The 17,616-nt window shown below is 47.8% G+C and overlaps 6 protein-coding genes across 6 annotated transcripts; 3 read left to right on the top strand and 3 right to left on the bottom strand.

The window, feature by feature from the left end:
* Positions 1-11: 11 nt before the first annotated feature.
* On the top strand, positions 12-2,880 carry I302_108776 (uncharacterized protein; the record flags this gene model as incomplete). The annotated part of the gene is made up of 8 exons (XM_019194502.1): positions 12-155; positions 220-348; positions 417-665; positions 737-940; positions 1,005-1,462; positions 1,543-2,001; positions 2,158-2,511; positions 2,739-2,880. 8 exons carry the CDS (start codon positions 12-14, stop codon positions 2,878-2,880), a joined length of 2,139 nt encoding a protein of 712 aa, XP_019043338.1.
* A 318-nt stretch (positions 2,881-3,198) lies between these two features.
* I302_108775 (uncharacterized protein) lies at positions 3,199-4,521 on the bottom strand (the record flags this gene model as incomplete). The annotated part of the gene is made up of 2 exons (XM_019194501.1): positions 3,199-4,375; positions 4,499-4,521. 2 exons carry the CDS (start codon positions 4,519-4,521, stop codon positions 3,199-3,201), a joined length of 1,200 nt encoding a protein of 399 aa, XP_019043337.1.
* Positions 4,522-5,460: 939 nt separating this feature from the next.
* On the bottom strand, positions 5,461-8,319 carry I302_108774 (uncharacterized protein; the record flags this gene model as incomplete). Its single annotated transcript, XM_019194500.1, has 8 exons — positions 5,461-5,556; positions 5,680-5,738; positions 5,824-5,974; positions 6,115-6,721; positions 6,781-6,839; positions 7,092-7,404; positions 7,725-7,966; positions 8,122-8,319. 8 exons carry the CDS (start codon positions 8,317-8,319, stop codon positions 5,461-5,463), a joined length of 1,725 nt encoding a protein of 574 aa, XP_019043336.1.
* A 689-nt stretch (positions 8,320-9,008) lies between these two features.
* On the bottom strand, positions 9,009-9,643 carry I302_108773 (histone H3; the record flags this gene model as incomplete). The annotated part of the gene is made up of 4 exons (XM_019194499.1): positions 9,009-9,107; positions 9,175-9,320; positions 9,388-9,510; positions 9,583-9,643. The coding sequence occupies 4 exons, from the start codon at positions 9,641-9,643 to the stop codon at positions 9,009-9,011; spliced, it is 429 nt and encodes a 142-aa protein (XP_019043335.1).
* Positions 9,644-10,527: 884 nt separating this feature from the next.
* Positions 10,528-11,536, top strand: I302_108772 (uncharacterized protein; the record flags this gene model as incomplete). Its single annotated transcript, XM_019194498.1, has 6 exons — positions 10,528-10,565; positions 10,720-10,836; positions 11,131-11,219; positions 11,289-11,316; positions 11,391-11,406; positions 11,483-11,536. The coding sequence occupies 6 exons, from the start codon at positions 10,528-10,530 to the stop codon at positions 11,534-11,536; spliced, it is 342 nt and encodes a 113-aa protein (XP_019043334.1).
* Positions 11,537-11,916: 380 nt separating this feature from the next.
* On the top strand, positions 11,917-17,604 carry I302_108771 (uncharacterized protein; the record flags this gene model as incomplete). The annotated part of the gene is made up of 20 exons (XM_065870727.1): positions 11,917-12,971; positions 13,038-13,191; positions 13,250-13,424; positions 13,479-13,954; positions 14,014-14,133; positions 14,203-14,270; positions 14,331-14,545; positions 14,601-14,805; positions 14,859-15,014; positions 15,090-15,272; positions 15,337-15,410; positions 15,465-15,669; positions 15,723-15,844; positions 15,897-16,007; positions 16,064-16,162; positions 16,225-16,330; positions 16,389-16,871; positions 16,966-17,037; positions 17,120-17,361; positions 17,498-17,604. 20 exons carry the CDS (start codon positions 11,917-11,919, stop codon positions 17,602-17,604), a joined length of 4,428 nt encoding a protein of 1,475 aa, XP_065726799.1.
* Positions 17,605-17,616: the final 12 nt, after the last annotated feature.

Raw genomic sequence — 17,616 nt, 5'->3', positions numbered from 1 at the left:
TATAGGCTCAAATGCCCCTCCTCCTTCCACCCTCGGACGACCTTCATCCATCCGATCTCACCTATACCCATGCCTACAACTCGATAGTATCTCGTGTAAGAAGGAAAGGGGGATCAGGAAGTGGAGGTGTGGTAATACTAGCTGGAACGGATGTAGTGAGCTAATTGTCCCTCATCTTTCCTGTGGACCTAGATCTAGCTGACTGTAAACGTATTTTAGGACGGATTACTAGGAGCACGAATATTATGTTCATTATTCAAGAATGACGATGTACCATATCGCTTGGTACCTGTAGGAGGATACTCCGAACTTGAGACGAGGCGAGATGAGGCTCTCGCTTCTGAAGAGGTAAACGCCCTCCCGCGTGTTCTTTCACTGCTATCGTACCCATTCCTGATTTGCTTTGACATCAACAGCTACACACCCTAATTCTCCTTTCCCTCGGATCTCTTTTAACACTCTCATCATACTTCGAACTCCCCTCTTCCTGCCATCTACACATTATCGATTCCCACCGTCCATGGAATTTACAAAACCTCTTCGGAATAGATATAAATATATCGGAAGATCCAGAATCGAGCGAAGGGAAAATCTGGGTATGGGGTGATGGAGATGAGTTTACTGAGGTTATGGATAATGTCAAGAAGAGCTGGGAAGCTCTGGAGGTGGGTAACAAAAACTCAGTCCACCTGGTTAGTTTTATAGAAGTTCAATTGACGCTTGCGGTTGACGATAGTACGAGCCTTCTGATTCTGGGTCGTCGGACGATGAGAGCGATGAGGATGAGTCTGATGAAGCTGAAGAAGATGAGGAGAACGGAGACGAGGAGGATGAAAATGAAGCAGATGCAAATGGGTCACCGTCCAAGCGAGCGAGGAAGAGGCGTAAAGCAGGTTCGACAGAGCCAAAATTCAAGAGGCAGAGGGAGGATGATGATAGGGTGAGTTGCTCCCCCTTAACTCCCTATACCTCAACCACAGTATATTGATATATGTTTTGCACAGCCGCGTCGACTCCCCCGAGCAGTGAGAGAAGCGCACCACGAGCGAATACAGCGGTACTATGCTTCCGGAACGTCTTATGGTCAATCCGTCGCATTGACAATATACCTATTGGCGACGGTACTAGAAAGAGCAGATAACGATATACTATGGTATGCGATCTTATCTGTAACACATCAATATATAACGTCAAAAATCGACAGAGATTCTTATGAATCTTATCAGTCGATATTCCAGGATGAGGTTGTGCGACTCAACCATGATCCGGCGAGTGCGGGTGGTGTCAAAATACCTAATCCGGATGATAGGAGTATAGTGAAATCGGCGGAGCTACGATTTATGCTGTACAGGCATTGGAATCTATATGAATCGATGTTGCATTCTGGATATGTTGCTGGACGATTAGGGATATGGAAGGAGAAGGGAAGGAAGAAGTTACAGGGGTTGTTGGCTAAGATGGGGTAAGTCCTTCCCCTACTTTACTCAGCTAGCAGACATTGTCGCTTGTGGACTGATTAGCTGTTATCGTCCGATATCATAGTTTCTCCCTCCAGCAATGCCAACAATCATGGTCTCACATGGATATGGACCTGAAACGCAAACTGCCCGAACAGCTCGAATCAATCGCACCAGAGTATGGTCTCATCGAACTTTCCTATCCCAGCTTCACGAGATCATTCGGATTTCAACTTACATCTCTGTCCGCTGCTGATGCTGTGGAGGTGATATCGTCGTTATTGGACATAGCAGTAGGAGTGAGGTTGGAAGTGGATCGAGAAGGTGGGAAGGGTGGTGGAGAGTGGTTTGGAGGAACGACGAGATGGAATGTCAATACGAGGGAGTCGGAGGCTTCAAAGGCTGATGGGAAGGAGAATCAGGATCCGAATGAGGATAATAATGGGAATGAGGGGGATGGGGAGGGCAGTGGAGAGGAGAGGAAGAAGAGGAGGGATAATTGGGGGACTACGAATTTCTGGATTGCCTATGATGCCTGTGATGAGTGAGTGGGAGTTCTTCTAGTGTTTCCTGAACCTTTGTCGTAATTGTATACAATCTGGATGGCTCAGCTCCAGTTCTCTGCTTCTGAACTCATATTCAACCGACTCGACATCAGTCTTATACTGGAAATAAGTTTACTAACCCCTTTCAATCACAGTATCGCCCTAATTCGTCGTTCCCTCCCCCTCTCAATGACCCTCCACCGATCAATCATCCGCGCAGGATCAGCCCTCCTAGACAAAACCATCATCCGTTCCCTCCGTACCTTCAGACTAGCAATCCTGAAAGAAGGACCCGATCTCAGGCTGTTCTCCCACCCCTCGACGCTATCACGTCTGGCCATCTGGTTGGTGGATGCCACGCGAGATAGGTGGGCGGAGAGACAGGCGAAGACAAATAATGGGAAGGTTAAGGCTTTGCCGTTCGTAGTGGCTTGTCTGAATGAGGAGAGGGGATCGTATATGGTTGTGGGTGTTACGGGGGCGCCGGAGTTTGGGGATGTCAGGAAGAAGTGAGTTGTACATTCTTTTTAAGTGAACAGATCGAGGAGGGCCGTTATGCGGCTCGGGAAGAGGATCGTTTCATCCTGTTCGCTCTTGGGTATCGGGCATCGAGTGAAAGTCTGAAAGACGGATCTCGATGTAGCATCCTAGGCTATTGTCATCGTTTTCACCTCATCGTTCTCTCGCCCGAGCGCAGGTAAGAACAGGCAAAGCTGATCCACCTTGATCCAAATAGCAAATTCGGTTTAGCCTTCCAACACGCAGCTGAAGAGTCAGGTTCGGGTACCAAGCACGATATGTTCGATACGAGTGTGGTGGAAGTGGCTCAAGAGGATTTACAAGGGTTCATAGAGAGTTTACACCTCCGGTCGGGTTAGGCGGGTGCTATACTGCCTTACAAAATGTGAATGGCCGAGTGGTACGGATTTTAGCTCTTGGATAATGTTGCAATGTTGCTAGGCATTTGCATGGTTTTGATACTCATCTATGTATTTCTATAATTCTATTCTTTCGAGAGCAAAAAGGAGACATCCAAAGTTTCTCGAGGTTCATATCTACAAGTTGATAGTTTTTGTTTTCAACAGTTTTACAAAATCGTTTGCAAACAAAAATAAAAATAAAATTTAAGTCTATCTATCATCTCCAACCCCCCTTTTGCTAACGCAACCAGTTCCAACATCTATTTCTCTCTTCGTTTACTCAACCCAAGTCAAACACCCCAATTCCCTCCTCCCATCCTCACCTATCCTGCCGTACCTTTGAGTAATCTTCGGACAAACCTCATCAAGCCCATTGAGTATATCATCCACAACCTTCCTCTTCTCCCTCTGATTCTCCACATATCTCTCTTCGTCGTCCATCTCCTCAACCCCAATCGGACGAGGTAATATACCTTGCATACTCCAGTCTAACGGGGCTGGGGAATGGTAGGTTTCGGATAATGCTTGAGAGGTTCGCAGTCCCAGGATAAGCGATTGGACCCTCTGAGAGACTAGTTTGTTACGCGATTCGATAAGTGCCAATGTCGTTGGACTAGGCTCGTTGGAAGGGTTGAGTAGCGTTTCATTGACCGTTACCAAATCTTCCACTTCTCCTTCTCCATCTTCTATGGTATTACTATCACCATCGACAAGGTCAGTAGACGTATGTATCATCCTCACACCAACTCCAGGTCCAGGTAAAATCCCCAACCATCTCTCCCCTCTCAACTCGACCTCCTGTAGAGTACAGCTCTCAGACCAAGATTGCAGCGAGATGCTCATCCCACTCATCGTATCCCCCAATCTACCCTCTTCGTCCTCACTGAGATCGAGGGTCGAATAATCTACTATGATCTTACGGGGCATTACAAGTCCTGGAAGATGCTTGGCCCAGAACGAGACTAATATCCTAGGTGCGCCAGATCTACTCAACTTCTCTTGGAGATTCTCCAATGCGTGGGGGGTAAATGTGAGTAGGGGTGTTTGGAGGGGTTGAGGGAGTTTGGAGGAGAGTTTGAAGCTTGTTCTTGAGGGGTATACGTCTAATGTGAGGGATTGGACTAAAGAGAGATTCTGGATCTTCCTATTCCCTCCGGAGGTATCTTCCAAGGAGTTCGACCTAGATCGGTTCTTCCCCAGTACCGTATCAACGATCTTCCGTTTCTTTTTATCGCTCTCTTCCCTCCTTGTTAGCGGGATAGTAAGGAACGATTGTAGTTGCTCGTCGGAGGTTATGTGTACGTGTCTGTATATCAGCGGTATGATATGGGAATAGTACTCCTTAGAGAGCCTAGCGAGAGTCGCGAGGGTGTGAAAGGACGAGCTGGAGAGGAGGTCTTGTAGGAGGAGATGGAGGAGGTCGTACGGCAGGGGGAGGGGGGTGCGGGTGAAACTGTGTACCAATGGAATTAGCATGATGAGACGACGTATTGCGTATGAGCGTGTGAGAGAGTGTAAAGAGCAGAGGGGCACGAGATGGTAGGAGCGGGAGTAGGTGAACGAATTTAGGACTCACTTGCATGGCTTTTGGATGGACATCCTGGTGATCTCTATCTTTGCGTTCGTTCGTTCGTTCCTACAATAGTTCTGATCAGGTTGGTATGTTGAGAAGATGGGTTGATGGCGAGGAGGTGATATGATCCTTTCAATCTATATCTAGTACATATATCTATATACGGCTCGTTATCGAAAGAATCAAGCACTACTCGTCATGAACGATGTCTACGTCGACCCGGACGTGAATGGAGAACAGCCTAAGAATAATGTACTATGAGGTACAAGGTATGACGAAGAAATAGGTCGTGTCTCGTCTTCCTAATCTGTATATGTGGTTTTTTATCTGCCGATCTGCCGAAAAGCATACAAGAAGGGTACGATATGATGGTATAATTTGGATATAGGATATTAGACAATCAAGAGTGAGTGATATACCATCCACTTCACCTCACGCCAAGATACGAGTGACCCCCATCGCACCATCGTCCATCGGTCAATCAGTCCGATACTTGTACGCAACAAAAAGATAACAGCCGGGACTGACTTTTCTACTTTTCCTCGTATGATTTACCCTGACGGAGAGCGATAACGGTATATGGCGTGAGAGGTGAGGGGACATGCGAATTAATTCGCTTTAACTCCTCTCTCTGCCTTGACACAACTCCGGCCCGTGGACATGGAGAGGAGAGGAAGAAAAGATAAATCCGATCTACCATACTTGGTTTATGGAGATGTTATACCGAGATCTGATGGCTCACTTCGGCAGCTCAGGGAGGGTATCCATCCATACCATGTCAAAATGGATTTGATAATACTGTAACATTCTTATGCTATACATAGCTCTCTCTCTCATGCAACACTTCATTCAAGGCCATGCATCCATCCTCAAAGTAGCAACACGCATAACACCAATGAACCCATCTCCAGCAGCAATCCGTTTCGTCTTGCGTAAGAAAGCACAATTTTTTTAATGAGATCCAACTAGGCCTCTTCCAATGCTTCGGCCTCTTTGAGCTCTTCCAATGCCGAATCTACCTTTTTCACTTCAGGGGAAGCATCGTCTTCTCTTGTGGGAAGCTGAGAGCGGCAAACGAATGTAAATCAGTCGCCATTTCATTCGAACATCCTACGTAATGCAACACGACAGACCAATCATAGCCAACAAGGGTGCGAGCTCGATATGCAGAAACAACAACTCACCTGTTCACCTTCATCCTCTACAATCTCCGTGCCAGTAGCTTCACCAGCAACAGCGACGGCTAGACGTACACCAACTTATCAGCTTGATGTGCTCATTACATCGACAACACTTCAGAAGCTGATTGTATAAAGAGTAATACCCACTGTGTAAAGGCTCTTTAGCACCACCTTTCTCAACTGGTACTTCATCTCCCGAAGTGGTAGCTTTCTCTTCCTCCTCGTCATCGTTATCGAGGATACCGGCATTCTTCTTTTGTAATTTGGCTACTAATTTCTCTACTCTTTCGATCTCAGCCTGTACAAGATGTAAATGAGACCGTCAGCTTGATCCAATTGTCTGCACATATACGACGAAGTGCAAAGCCCAATGAGGCAAAAAAGGGACACCTGTGATCGTTCGACAGGGTGTTTCAAGTTGCAAGATATTGTACCCACCTTAGTCTTAGCAGCAGAATTAGCTTCAAACCACGCCTTCTTAGTTTCCAAATCCTCCACAGTCCTTTGCACATCCTCCTTGCCCGATGGAGGGGGGATGCCAAGACTCAACAACGCACTGAGTAAACTCATAGGGAGGTTGACCGCGCCAGCCCCGGCGGAAGGGGTAGAAGTCCCCTCCGAAGCAGGCGTAGCAGCTCCCGACTTTTTATTGTTTCCTCCTTTCTTGCCTTTTTTGGATTTCCCACCTCCTCCGAAGAACCCGCCAAGTTCCTCATCTGCATCTTTCTTCTTCAACGTCATTCCCTTGAAAGCATCTTCGGAATCTACCTTCCTAATCTCAAGGGCTTTGACACCTTCCAATACCTTCTCTTCATTCACCTTGTCCCCTGCATGAGTGGAGGGCACCTCGCCAGAACCGTATTTCCCTTTAAACCATCCGATCAAAACTCCACAGTCGTCGATCTCGGAGGTGAAGGCTGGAGCTTTGGCTTCTTCCCTTAGTCGGGTGATCTCCTCGTTTCGTCGGGCGGCGTCTTCCTTGGCTTTTTCAGCTTTGAAACGTTCTTGTCGGGCTTGTCGGTCGGCCTGCACTTTGGCGTAGTACCTTGTGTGAGGAGTAGAGATCAGTAAGATCAATGTGCATATGCTTGATCGTCAACTCACTTGTCGTTGGCTTCTCGGTGACCTTGAGCGGATTGTCTCTTCTTTTCGTACAGCTCGTCCTGGAGGGTGCCAAAGGTTAGCATGCTACCTCCATTGATAGGAACACCAAGAGGGAAGACAAGACATCGGAGCTTGGAAGATGCAATATGTAGAGCCCGTCTAATCTCCTCGCGGCTCTCCTCATTATCTAGCCGTTACATGCTAACCCATCCGCACATCCACACCCTCCATGTCAATCCCAACACCATCCCGACAACCCCCTCCCGCCCCACTTCGGATTCCGGATACACCACCAAGGCAAACCAACTCACCATCTCCTTACTCAACTTATTCCTCTCATCAAACAGCCTCCCCCTCTCCTCATAAGCCTTATCGCCCTCGGCCCTCAACCCATCCATCTCCTTCTTGAGCGCATCGAATCTTTCATTGACCTTCTTAGCTTCTGGGTCGTCCAGTTGTTTCTTCAGCTCGTCAATCTTGGTTTTATCAGCTGCGATGGCATCGTCGACTGATCCGGTGGATTCGAGGACTTTACGAGATCGTCTCAGGGAGGTTATTTCGGCGAGGGATTTTTTCTCGTCGATTAGTTTGAGGGAGCCGGATTCGATTTGTTTTTCGAGAGAGCTGTGGGGGAGGGTGGTTAGCGTTGAAATTATGGTACGGTTGTTATGCAAAAGTAGTAACACATTGAGATAAGAAACACCGAAACAAGGAGGTCAAAAATCCCAATCACATTCCAGAATGAGATGGAAGGGATTTCTCGAGCAGTGACAAGATGAATACAAGCTAAGAAAATGATGACAAGATGACAACAGATAGGAAAAGTAAGTGTAATCAAATCTACAATTTTTCGCCTCGCCAACTTATCTCTAATAAAACGCAGAGAGAAACAAGACCCAGCGTACCTTCGAAGACAGCACCATGAAATAGAGAATCAGACTCACCTAATCCTCTCATCAATCTCCCCAGTAGTCCTATAACTAACCTTCCCCTTCTGCCCCTGAACATCCTTGATCTTCTTGGCCAACGCCTCCTGATACTTCTTCATCTCGTCGAACAACCTGTTCCTATCCCCCTTGAATTTCGCTTGGTCCCCTCGCAAAGAGTCCATCTCAGCTTTGATCTCTGATCGACGGTCACCGCCTTGAGGAGCTTGGGTGAGGGAGATTCGGGAGCGGATGGCGTCCTGCGGGTGGGTGGGCAAGCAGTTGGTGATGAGCAAATAGTATATCCCATGAGAAGATTGTCATTTATAGTTGGTTAGAGCAAATGAAAGTTGAGAGATATTCAGTCAGCATCTCCGCGTTGCATTTCACTGGTGACGGAGATAGTTGCACCTACAAGCTTCACTTTGACCTCTGCGATCTGCTTGTTCAGCTCCTCCTGCTCTGCATTGTACTTGCTTTGATCAGGTTTAGCCAATTGACCAGCCGTGGATTTACCGTTACCGCCGGCTGGTTTAGCTTCACCAGCAGCAGGAGCGGTGGAACCGTTGGTCTTGGCCGCGGAGGGCTTGAGAGAGGAAGTGGGAGGGGGCATTTTGATGTAGGTGACGAGGATGTGCAAGGATATAGGATATACGGCAGGAAGGTGAACTGAGAGTAGATGAATAAAGCTTTGGGATATGAGAAGGGAGGGAGGGAGTGGTATGTGCTGGAAAGTTGTCAGGAGTAGAGATGTCAGGAGATGGGAGGGTGGATTTACACGTGAAGTTGGTTCACTCTCTCCGTATTTTCAGGGTTAAGATCAGGTGTATAACGTGGCACTTTGGTGGTGTGATTATACAACGTTTTCAATCAGATCATCAAGGTAGCAAGCGTCATACGGCCTAAATACATGCATACATGAGGCCTGTGTATTTGTGCATGGGCAATCATGAGATCTTTCGAGCATACAGGATGCCTTGTCGTGTGTGCAAGGTAGTTCCGAAATCAGGGTGCGCGAAAAGGTGAATCCAAATCAAATTGCCACTTGCTGCGTATAATCAAGATTGCACCGAGGCAAAGTAGATGATGATAATATAGAACATGCATGAATACATGAATGTGGGGAGTAAACTCAACCCGATATAAGTAAAAGTAAATGAGCGAAACGAAGATGGTTGTGAAATAAGTAATCACGAAATGATGATCAAGATTGATGAGATTGATGTATCACGCGTGTGAGATGAAATGATGAATTCCCCCAAGACCGGCCTATTCTCCTGCTCTCATTGAGAGAGGGAGAGCTTAAGATCGTTCACCTCGGAGTCTTCGGGCGAGTTGAAGATCCTTGGGTTGGATGGTAACTCTCTTAGCGTGGATGGCAGCGAGGTTGGTGTCTTCGAACTATGTAATCAATGTCAGGTCAGCTACTGAACTCGACTGAGGGGGGCAAAGCTGATAGTAGACTTACGAGAGAGACAAGGTAGGCTTCAGAGGCTTCTTGAAGAGCGAGCACAGCGGAAGATTGGAATCGCAAGTCGGTCTTGAAGTCTTGAGCGATTTCCCTGACTAATCGTTGGAAAGGAAGTTTTCGGATGAGGAGCTCAGTGGATTTTTCTAAGAAAAAAAGGTCAGCTGCTGTCTCACCAGAACGACGATGGAGATCGCGGGGGAGCTAACTCACGGTATCGTCTAATTTCTCGGAGAGCGACAGTACCAGGTCTGTATCTGTGGGGCTTCTTGACACCACCGGAGGTACCGGCACCTTGAGTCTTGGAGGTGGACTTTCTAGCAGCCTTGGTGGCAACTGACAACCATCAAACGAACAATGTCAGAACGGGTGGCGAACGATGTTGAGAGCGGGAAAATACAAACTCACGTTGCTTTCTTGGGGCTTTACCACCAGTGGACTTTCGAGCGGTTTGCTTGGTTCGGGCCATTGTGATTATTTGATTTGGTGTGTTGGTTGTGTTGGCGTCAAGAGACTGTTTGATTGGATTGTATTGATGAGTGTGTGAGTGGATGAGGAAAGAAGGAAATGTAATTCGAGGTGAGAGGGGGTTTATATACCTTTCTTTGGCTGTGATCCGGGATAAGGTTGAGGACTACCTCCACTTTTCATGTTTAGGTGAACAGGGCGATCAAAACATGCAAAACACAAGTCAAACGCGGGTGATCTCCAATATTGCCGCGGCGATATCTGCCAATCAGTCTTGTTGTCACGTGACATTGCGCCAAACGCTCAACGGGGTTTTGAGGTAGAGGAAGATCAAGGATATGTTTGATGTGCTTTGGGAAAGGGAGAGGAGACTATACAAGTGAATCCCTTGAAGAACAATGATGTGACGTCTTCAACTGGGACAGACACAAGCCATACGATAATGATTGGCTGTGAGAGTGGTCCTTTGGAGATCGTGAATGTTTCTGGCTGTACTTCCACAATTCATTCAAGTACAACTTCATACTCTCAATCCGACTTTATGTCAAATCTGTATATCACTGCAGTATGGGTTTGCATTTGTACAGCCCCCACGCCGTCTCTGTGCACGATTAGCTCGCTTTACCTTGTGGCTCACTCACTCTGGGTTAAGTGTCTCAAATCCTCGGAGAAGCCAAATTAGGCATGCGACATAGTCACCACCAGGATTGCGCCTGCCTAACCTTTGTGGGCACAAAAACGTGCAGTTGCTTCCGTTCTTCTTCACTTGACCTTTGAAGCACCTTCGACCCATGCAACCAGTCATATTGAAGGTTATCAAAACCATCCTAACTCATCGTCATTGCATGGATAGTAGCATAAGAAATAGCATAGACCATCATCAAAATGAGCACTCCGGCAACATCTTACTCGACAGCACACCGGTATGCCCACTCTTCGAATGATTTTTGCGAGGACTATGCTGATCTGTAGTTTCTCCTTCTCTACTACTCCGTTCCCCGACTTTTCAACTTGTGACAATCATCGCTTGATGTGCTCAACAATTCAATGAACTTATAATGACGATCGTGGGAACAGACTATACGTCAAATCATTATACAAGCGATACCTTGTCAACTCGCTGAATTGGTATATCCGAAGAGATCTGTGGAGGGAGAGAGCTATTGAGATTAGAGCGGAGTTTGAGAGAAATAGGTGGGTTTGGGTGAGAAGAGTTGATGCGCTGGAATAATGGTGATGAAGAGGATGGGAGGGGGATACTTGGACGGGGCGGAGGATTGTGGAGATATGGGGATGGTGTGTTGGTGGAAGGATACCACTCCATTGGAGGAGTACAAGGATCGTAGCAAGATTTGGGGTGGAGTCAAGTGCGGCGCAATGGGGTTAACATCGACACGGAGGACGATGGGAATGTTGTTGAGAGTCAAGCATGGGACTTGCTGCGGAGGCCAAAACAACTGGACTAATTTTAATGTTGTACATCCACAGGAACATCACCGACCCCCGTGCACTTGCCTTGGTGCTTGAACAAGCGGAGGAGCGATTAGCAAAGGAGATCCACCCCGATCCATATCGACGTGAGCTTTTCCTCACCTTCGTTATGAAAGGCCAATGACAAATAGCTGACATGTCTTGTTTGATGATAGCACCTCTCTTCCCTGACGGTACGAAATGGTGAGCTGATATATTCGCATTCATGTTGTTTGTGTACATAAGCTGACGATTGACGTATTTTCCTTTCGATGTAGGGAACGTAACCTTCCTGTAAGTTTCCCAATTCCTCTTTCTCATCCACACACACACATGCAGAATCGATTACTGACAGTCTCCATTGTCACAGCCACGCATGTTCTCCGCCAAAGAAAAAGCCGATGCTCTCGCTGCTTCTCACTAGATGATGGTATAGAGTGAGGAGGGATCGTAGTAGAAGGGTCATATAGTTGATGACGGGGTCACGTATCACCTTATATACTATGCATAGCATGGTCAGATATCGATGTACAGTACAGTCTATAGAAGTGGGAGGTTTATAGTGAAAGTGTCGGATGGGTCCGTGCGCAGAGTGCAAGATGTGGGTGGGACCGGTTGAAATGATCCGGGTGAAAGCAACTGCACGTCATTCCACTTTCTCACTTTCCATTTCCATTCTTGTTTATAATTGCAGGATTGTTTACATTGACATCACATTCAACACTCGCACAGCATACGTACAGCGCATCATCGAATTCGTCCGCCGCTACTGAAGGGTAAGCTAAGAGCACGAGAACAAGCAGCATGGCAGAGAAACCCCTCAAAGTCCCAATCCTTCTCGACCCGAATCTCCCATCTTCACCTTCCACCCTCCCCATCATCCCTTCCCACATCGCCTCGTGGCTCCTCCCCTCGTCATCAAGCGAAGCAGGTCCATCCCGCCGTACAGCCCTCGCCTGTGCAGATAATACAATCTGGATACATACCGCTCCCACCTCCACCTCAAAAGAGAACGTACAATCCCCAGGTAATATACCATTCATAACTACCCAAGCGGCATCATCACCTTCTTCACCCCGTCGGAATCGACCCACTGCATCTCGTAATCTATCATACTCTGGAAGACCGCGCAACACCTCCTCAGCATCTAGTATAGCAGGTAAGCGACGGACATCCGCATTTTCCCCTCCACCCTCGGCACTTCAACTACCCACTACAACCCTGTCGTCGGTGAGTGCGTCGGCTGCAGGGCCGGACCAACATACCCACCGAGGTAGTGTTTCCGACCGACATGATCTGAGAGAAAGTTTGGAGAAACAGAAAGAACGGAGGGAAGATGGTTCCTCTATGATAGGACTGGGTATAGGTGGGATAGGACGAAGGGGACTGGTAGGGCTACATGGAAGGGAAGAACAAGACGAGAGGGATAGGGATAGGTCAGGAGCGACCAGTCCTAAATCATTCGTATCTTCCACTTCGAACGAAACGACGAGTAATAGATTTGGGTTCTTCGGGAGGAATAGCTTGTCGGCGGATAACGATGATTCGGAGAGTCAGGTGGGGAATAGGGAGAACGAAGAGAAAATTAAAGAGGTTCAGGTGGATCTGGAGATGGAGAAGGAAACGAGGGAAGATAGGAAGTCTTCTCAGGATAGAAGGTTGATAGAGAACTTGATCAGTGAACGGAGTCCTACTATTCCGAGTAACCTCATACCTCCTCCAACTGGCAGGAAGAGGGTCAAGGAGGGGAAAGGGGATGATGTTCAGAGGATCGTACTGCGCGATGTGGGGAAGGGGAAGATCGTGCAGATGAAGGTATTTGAGGAAGTTGATTCGCTAGTGGTGTTGAGGGATGAAGGGTGAGTTGCCGACATAGCTAGAAGAACAGTTCGTATGTTATAGCTAGCTGATCGACACTCCTGTAGATTGCTCGATATCTTCTCTCTTACAACACTACATCAAACAGCCCATATCGAACTCGAATCTCCCGAAGAGGCCAAATCGTCTAGCAGTAAGCAGGGGCTCAAAGTGCCCTTATTCTGGAGCTGGAAAGGAACTTATTTAGCAAGGAAAGATAATGTAAGATCAGCTTCGAACTTATCCCTGTATACTACCCACTAAGCTGATTTCATTCAAGATTTTCATGTTCGTTGCTCATGGTCTACCTTGGCCTTGTGCTCTACCTAGCCCAAATGGAGAAGTTACAAGGGTTGTGATGATATCTCCTACACCCTCGGGAGTAGGAATGGATATCGCAGCAAGATTGGAATTACCTGGTGAAGGCGGTATAGCCATATGTAACAACGATGATGGTGAACTCACGTTCTCGTGTCAATGAGGGTAACAAGAGCTGACATCTAGTTTAGAGAGCTACCTGATGCATTGCACGCCAACCAGTCTCACCTCTTATCCCATAATCTTCCCCTCTTCTGCCCCATCTACCACCGCCACACCAGCATTGAAAGCCTCTCCCCAGATCCGAGCAGTCTCATCAGCCTTTTCCTCGCCTTACCTCCGATCATCCACTCCGGACCCCTCAGCCCAGCGAAGTAGAGAATCCTCACTCCGAAAATCGGCTTCGTATACTCATCTGAAAGAATCAGCTTCATCCCCATTACTGGGCGATCATCCCAAAGAAGATAGAGAGAAGGAAAAAGGCTTTGCGAAATTCCTAGCTAGGAGGGATTGGGGAAGGAAGGGGAAAGAAGATGAGAAGCCTGAGGAGCCCAGTCCGGGGATTGGGGAAGGTAAAGAGGTGGAGAGGGATGGTGGAGGGGGCTGGGATGGGATTGCAGTGCATGGTCAAAATGAGGGAGCGGGATGGAAAGATGGCTCGATCGATGTGAGTTGCCGATTTGCCGAACCGAGTTTGCGGGTACGTTGCTCATAGGAAGATGATAGGTGTTTTGGACCGATGGGAAAAAACTGAGGATACGCGGGAATGTCTCATTACCTTCCGGACAGAAGATGCAGAGTGTGGAGTTTACGAATGGGTGGAAATGCCTGACCATCCAGTCGGAGGTGAGTCGAATATCTGCTTTGACTCTCTTCGGTCCGGCCCGTGCTCACTGACACCTTTGTTGTCAACAGAATGAGTGTCACGTATACCACATCACAGAAGAATTCAAAGGTCCGAAAGGCAGATTGGCGAATATCAAGTGAGCTATCTGATTCCCGTCACAGACCCGGAGGGGTTCTGTAGCTCACGACTAGATTAGGTTCGACAACAGCACCATTCTCGACGCCACGAGCGGTTCATCGTTGGACTCGAGCGGCTCTCTGTGCTACGCCACCCCTGATGAGATCAAACTGGTCAACATTGTACGGAAAGATGGTGAAGCTCAATCCCTTTTACGGCTCAAAGAGTCATCTGAACACAGTCGGGTCGCTCGTATAGCTACATCGAGCGTTGAAAGCGTTTTCACCTCTGATTGTGAGATTAGTCCGTTGCCATCGTGGAAAGGCCATCAGCTGACATCTCGGCGTAGCTACAGGAAATGTCATAGCACGAAGCTTTGCGAATGTTCTCGCCAAAGCCACTAGTGCTACTAGCGCCAATGACGATCTTACGATTGACCGTCTAGATTCACCCGTCACTTGCTTGACGACCATTGCCGCTGGCGCCGACGAAATGACGAAAGAATACCTGGTTGCTGGTGATGAAGACGGTGTAGTCAGGATATGGACGACGAGGTTTGTTTGTCTATGCTTTTAGCCCAACAGGACGTCGCTAATGTGCAATGTAGTCCCTTCAAGCTTTGTGGATCTTGGACTCTGTTCGCCGACCCGGTCAAGGATGTTGCATCGCTCAATATGCCGCAAGCTGGACCTCTGCACGGATGCGCTCTGGTAACGTCGAGAGAAGGGACAGTTGGGCTGATATCGCTCAAAGAGATGGATGAGTGAGTCAACTGCCTTGGCCTTACACCTGCTTTCGAAGTCGCAATGCTAATCCGAGGTGTCTCTCCGTACATTAGCCTCTTCCTTATCCCTGCTTCTCGAACACCCCTACGACGGATATTCATCGAGCAGAAAGATATCCTGCTGGCCTATGCAAACGGTAAAGCGAGAGTATGGAACACCCAAACTCAAGAGTTCAGACGATCTACAGGGTTGGACGCTGCGGAAGATATGTTGCAGAGTGGTGATTGGGCGGAAGTGTGAGTTGAACCTAGAAATTTCGAGATACGAAGACGGCTGATTACTGCTTCGCTGTATATTTAGATTGCTGTCGAGAACAGAGGAAGGTTCAGCTCTTTCCCCACTTTCGTATGTACCACCAGAAACGAAGGACCTGGGTAAGTGATAGACAGTTCAATAGTGGGATAGAACTGACTGTCAAACATGTATAGGCCGATTACTCAGTTTTGACCTTCGCGAACTCGGTCGATGGCTCCATTCTTCAAAGAACAACCCCAGTCATAGTCCGCTTGCTGCACTACGAAGTCTGCTTTCGGTCTTCCTCACTTTCAGTGTGGATGAAAAGGTGGACGAGATCTGCACCAGTAATTTGGGCATACATAAACCGGATATGTCAATTCTAACAGGTCAATCAGAGTGAGTGGTCTTAGCTGACATACGCGCAAGGCCTTGGCTAATACCCTAAATAGATCGGAGAGTGATATTTTCAATTATGCTCAAGGTGTAGACGTATGGAGTGTATCGCCTGTGATGACTGGGCTTCGGCAGTTGGCTATTGTTACGCTACTTAGACCGTTTCTCGATTCGCCTGGTGAGTATGAGCACGACATTTTACACAGTCACGCTGACAACTCTGCTCCCAGACCACGAGAGATGGGCTGCAGAAGTCATAGCCTACTATACAGCTTCATTGCCGCCGACCACGATCGAGCCAGATTTGCAGTTCTTTGCTGAATATTATATGGACTCCTCGAGTAAGTGACATCGCCTCGGTGAGAATCATTGAATGCCACTGACTGAGTGATTGTAGCCGATGTGCATCAAGCTGCTCGTATGCTCTTCTCAGCTCGGGTAGGACGGATGTCAGGTGCGGAGATTGATGCGACGGTGGAGGTTGGCCAGGAAAATTGTGAGTTGCAGTGTGTAATCGTCATAGTCTCCGCTGAAACTAATGTGATGTGTGATATCCAGTACCAAGCAAACTACCGCCTGCTACAAGATCGTCCGACGTAGCTGCGAATGCATTGACGATGTTAGGCGGAATTGCTCTAAACAAATTCGAAACTATGCAACCGAGGTGAGCCATAATGACAAGTATCATTGCCGTGCAAGCTAACTGAACAAGTCATTCGTAGCGTACTCAAATCAATCGCCGAATCCGTATCCATCTTCTTACATTCGACCTCTTTCTCGCATCTATCTCTGGCGATCGAAATCTGTTCCAAAGGGTTTACGACCTGGCAATCGTATATCGATCCGTCCGATCTCCTCAGAAGGTTATTCCACCTATCCACACACAAAGATTTCGCCTCGTCGACTGGCAATGGCATAAGTATAGCCGCTCAGGCTCGTCTAGCTGTATTGCACGTCGCGTCGAGCAATCCCGCGTTATTCATGTCTACCTTATCTATGGATATATTAGATGCGAAGAGCGTTGAGGGCCGAACGAGCATTATGAAACTTTGTGTATACATGGCTAGGAAGAAGCCTAATGTCCTTGAGAATGGATTACCTAGGATCGCGGAGGCGGTGGTTAAGAGTTTGGACCCTAATATAGGGAAGATGAGGGACGATGTTTGGCAGGCTGCTACGGTGATTCTGAATGAGCTGGTCTTGGCGTGAGTGTTGAGGACTCCCCTCGTTTGCTTTGGTTCTTAATCAAGGCGAGTAAGGTAGATGGGATGCTAATTTGTGTGATACTGGGGGTACTAGGTTCTCAACAATAGATTTCCATAGTGGTACGCAGAGGTTGGCTGTAGGTACACACGAAGGAGCGGTCATAATGTGCGTATCAATCACCCCACACCATCCCACCAACAATGTATCGTAACATACACAGTGGCCTACAGCTAATGACAATAAACAGGTACGACCTCAAAACAGCCTCAAGGCTATACGTGATCGAACCGCACAAACACCCTGTATCGGCCGTGACCTTCTCTCCGGACGGTAGGCGGTTGATCACGGTAAGTCTTGAAGAGGGTAACGTAACTGTATGGAAGGTTGGTAGTTCCCTTAGCGGGTTTTTCAATGTTGGTGCCCCACCCAGACAGGGGGGTGAGAAGGGAGGACCGTTCAAGAGGATCGAGTTTATTAGGGCTGATGATGGTGAGTTGGATTTTACTCCTTTCTATTTCCACTTCCTATCTGTGCGGATGCCCATCGAAGGACAGTGCGGATAGTTTGTTATGATACCAGATGAGATGCGATTGGGACGGGGCGCTGATAACGCTTTCTTTGATAGGTCCGCTGGACTCTACCTCCGCTTTGAGTGATATACAGATTAGCTGGCCTGGGAATAGACAGGCTAGGATCAATATCAAAGAGACGGCTTTGACCTTTGAGACGTGAGGAACGATGTTT

The sequence above is a fragment of the Kwoniella bestiolae genome, chromosome 8, assembly GCF_000512585.2.
Source record: "Kwoniella bestiolae CBS 10118 chromosome 8, complete sequence".
Classification (NCBI taxonomy): domain Eukaryota; kingdom Fungi; phylum Basidiomycota; class Tremellomycetes; order Tremellales; family Cryptococcaceae; genus Kwoniella; species Kwoniella bestiolae.
The sequence above is the reverse complement of the archived record's forward strand: the minus strand, read 5'-3'. Positions and strand labels throughout refer to the sequence as shown.